At 53.0% G+C, this 2,500-nt stretch overlaps 1 protein-coding gene across 1 annotated transcript in view; it reads right to left on the bottom strand.

Annotated features, from left to right (window-relative positions):
* LOC130388879 (hepatocyte growth factor) overlaps positions 1–2,500 on the bottom strand; it is a 22,100-nt gene that overhangs the window by 10,720 nt on the left and 8,880 nt on the right. Inside the window, exons 7-9 of the mRNA XM_056598444.1 lie at positions 2,229–2,347; positions 547–712; positions 144–283 (exon numbers count right to left, since the gene is read on the bottom strand). Coding sequence (XP_056454419.1) covers positions 144–283; positions 547–712; positions 2,229–2,347 — 425 coding nt within the window. The remainder of the gene's footprint in view (positions 1–143; positions 284–546; positions 713–2,228; positions 2,348–2,500) is intronic.

Consider the following 2,500-nt stretch of genomic DNA (forward strand, 5'->3'; position numbering starts at 1 on the left):
TTCCTCAAGGAGTGGCCATGTGTGTGTGTGTGTGTGTGTGTGTGTGTGTGTGTGTGTGTGTGTGTGTGTGTGTGTGTGTGTGTGTGTGTGTGTGTGTGTGTGTGTGTGTGTGTGTGTGTTCTTGATAACACACACTGGCTTACCCTGAGGCACGGCCGGGTCACTCTGGACGCCACACTGGGGGATGTTGGTGCAGAAGGTGGTGCGCACGCGGGGGTCGGTGGTGAAGCACCACGGGGACTCCTGGCCGTCCGGGTTACGGCAGTAGTTCTCCTCCAGGTCCCTGACAGACGAGAAGCAGCTCATAGTTGTGGCTCTCCACAAGAACTACACCACAGCGTGAGCCTGTGTGTTTGTGTGTGTGTGTGTGTGTGTGTGTGTGTGCGTGTGTGGTGTGTTTGTGTGTGTGTGTGTGTGTGTGTGTGTGTGTGTGTGTGTGTGTGGTGTGTGTGTGTGTGTGTGTGTGTGTGTGTGTGTGTGTGTGTGTGTGTGTGTGTGTGTGTGTGTGTGTGTGTGTGTGTGTGGTCTTTTGCTAGGGGAACGCACTTGCAGGGGTAGTCCTGGGGTGTGAAGGTGTGATTATGGGGGTACTGGACGTCCCAGCGCTGGCAGGTCCGGCCGTCAGGGCCCATGTCAGCGGTCCCCCTGTAGCCCTCGCCCCCGCCCTGGGAGCACAGGGTGGTCTCCGCCACAGTACTCTCTCTGGCCGTGTCTGCGGAGGGGAGTTAAAGGAGAACATGGACGTTGAGAAACTTGATAAGGACCAGAATAGAGCCTGAGGAATCATCCATTTGTACTTTGCACACGTTTACTTTGGCCACGGCGTCCTTAATCTGTGGGCCACCTGCTGCTGCTCTTCCAGAGCTTTGGGAGAATACATAAAACAGGCAGCGTAGGACAGAAAGAAATCCACGCTGGTGCTTTGACTAAGCTGAGGAAACCCTCCAACAACACACTGCGTCAAAACGCTCGGTGGGAAAGTCCAGCTGCTCACCGGAAAATGAATCTCATCGGTCTTCACTTCAAACCCGCCCCTCCGAGACTGTCGGTAACACAAGTGAAATGTTTGTAATGCTAACAACGCTGCTCTCCGTCTGTCCATACGTGAATCCCATCGAGAGAGATGGATGCGGCGATGCATCAGTGGCTATGAGCAGCAACTAAAGGAGTGAACTCTCTGCTCTTTACGCTCTGCCTTGTTTTGATTTAGACTAAGTGGGACGTGGGACTTGGTCCATGCCCAGCAAAACTTTAATATCATTGAGTGAGAGAGAGAAGGGGAGCGGAAAAAAACGTGAAGGCGAAGACAGAGAGAGATATTAGGGTGGAAAAGGGCTGTTCAGGGAGGGAGGGAGGGAGGGAGGGTAAATAGGAGGGATTAGTAAATTGCAGGGTTCACGAGGAAAGCGGCAAACATAACCGTGCCAAGGCTCCACCAGATGACTCTAGCAGAAGAGCAGCCGGGCCAAGTCCCCGAGCCAGCGCAGGGAGGGGCAAACAAGACAGCATGCAACACACCAGGCGGACTCTGTTCATGGAGATCGCATTAGTGCGAGTACCTCCGCCACTCTGAACGCAGGACAGGGTTAGCCCGCTAGCTTCCATATGGCCGAGCCGCGGCGCTGGTTCAGTGTTCACCGCGGGCTTCTCTCTCATCGCCAATCAGAAAAAGACCCTTCAGAACGGTTAATCTTTCGCCACGTTTACAATCACACTGCGTCTCAAGCCATCATCACGTGCCGGTGTGGGTGTGATTCGTATGCCCACCACCCTTATAGAAGGCGACATGACCCCTGTATGGTGTGCGACCCTGGTGTTTTGACTGCTTGTCAAGCAGGGCCTTGATGCTGAGCAGTAACTGATCCCGTCTGAATGCGCTGCTCCAGGGCCCTATGACTGAGCCAGGGGCACAGGGAGAAAGTAAACAGCCTGACTATTAGCCAAGACATAACAGGAAGCTCAGTAGATGGGCGGCCTGCAGTTGGGCTTGCAGGTGTGTGTCTGTGTGTGTGCGTGTGTGTGTGAGTGTGAGTGTGTGTGTGAATGTGTGAGTGTCTCTGTCTGTCTGCGTCTGTGTGTCTGTGTTTGTGTCTGTGTGTTTATCAAATGATTCAATTTGATAAACACACAGGCCTCTAATACAGACACACCCAGACCCCTCTACACACACACACACACGCACACACAATCACACATAGAAACGCACACACGCACACACACACACTTACTGCAGACTTTGATGTCACAGTACTCCCAGGGTGTGTGTGGGTCCGTAGTGTAGCACCAGGGACGGTGTCGTGCGTCTGGGTTCCTACAGAAGTTGTCGTCCAAACCTTTGTCCTGAAAACTAACACAACACACAACACAATACAATACAACACAAAACAACACAACACCTTACGGCAGCTTAGGGCCAGTCAGAAAAGCTAAGCCATATTGAGTGACACATTTCAGCAATCGTGTAGTCGAGCACGAGCAGGTAACTATGACACTTCTGCCC

Source organism: Gadus chalcogrammus, chromosome 9 (genome assembly GCF_026213295.1).
Source record: "Gadus chalcogrammus isolate NIFS_2021 chromosome 9, NIFS_Gcha_1.0, whole genome shotgun sequence".
In the NCBI taxonomy this organism is placed as follows: domain Eukaryota; kingdom Metazoa; phylum Chordata; class Actinopteri; order Gadiformes; family Gadidae; genus Gadus; species Gadus chalcogrammus.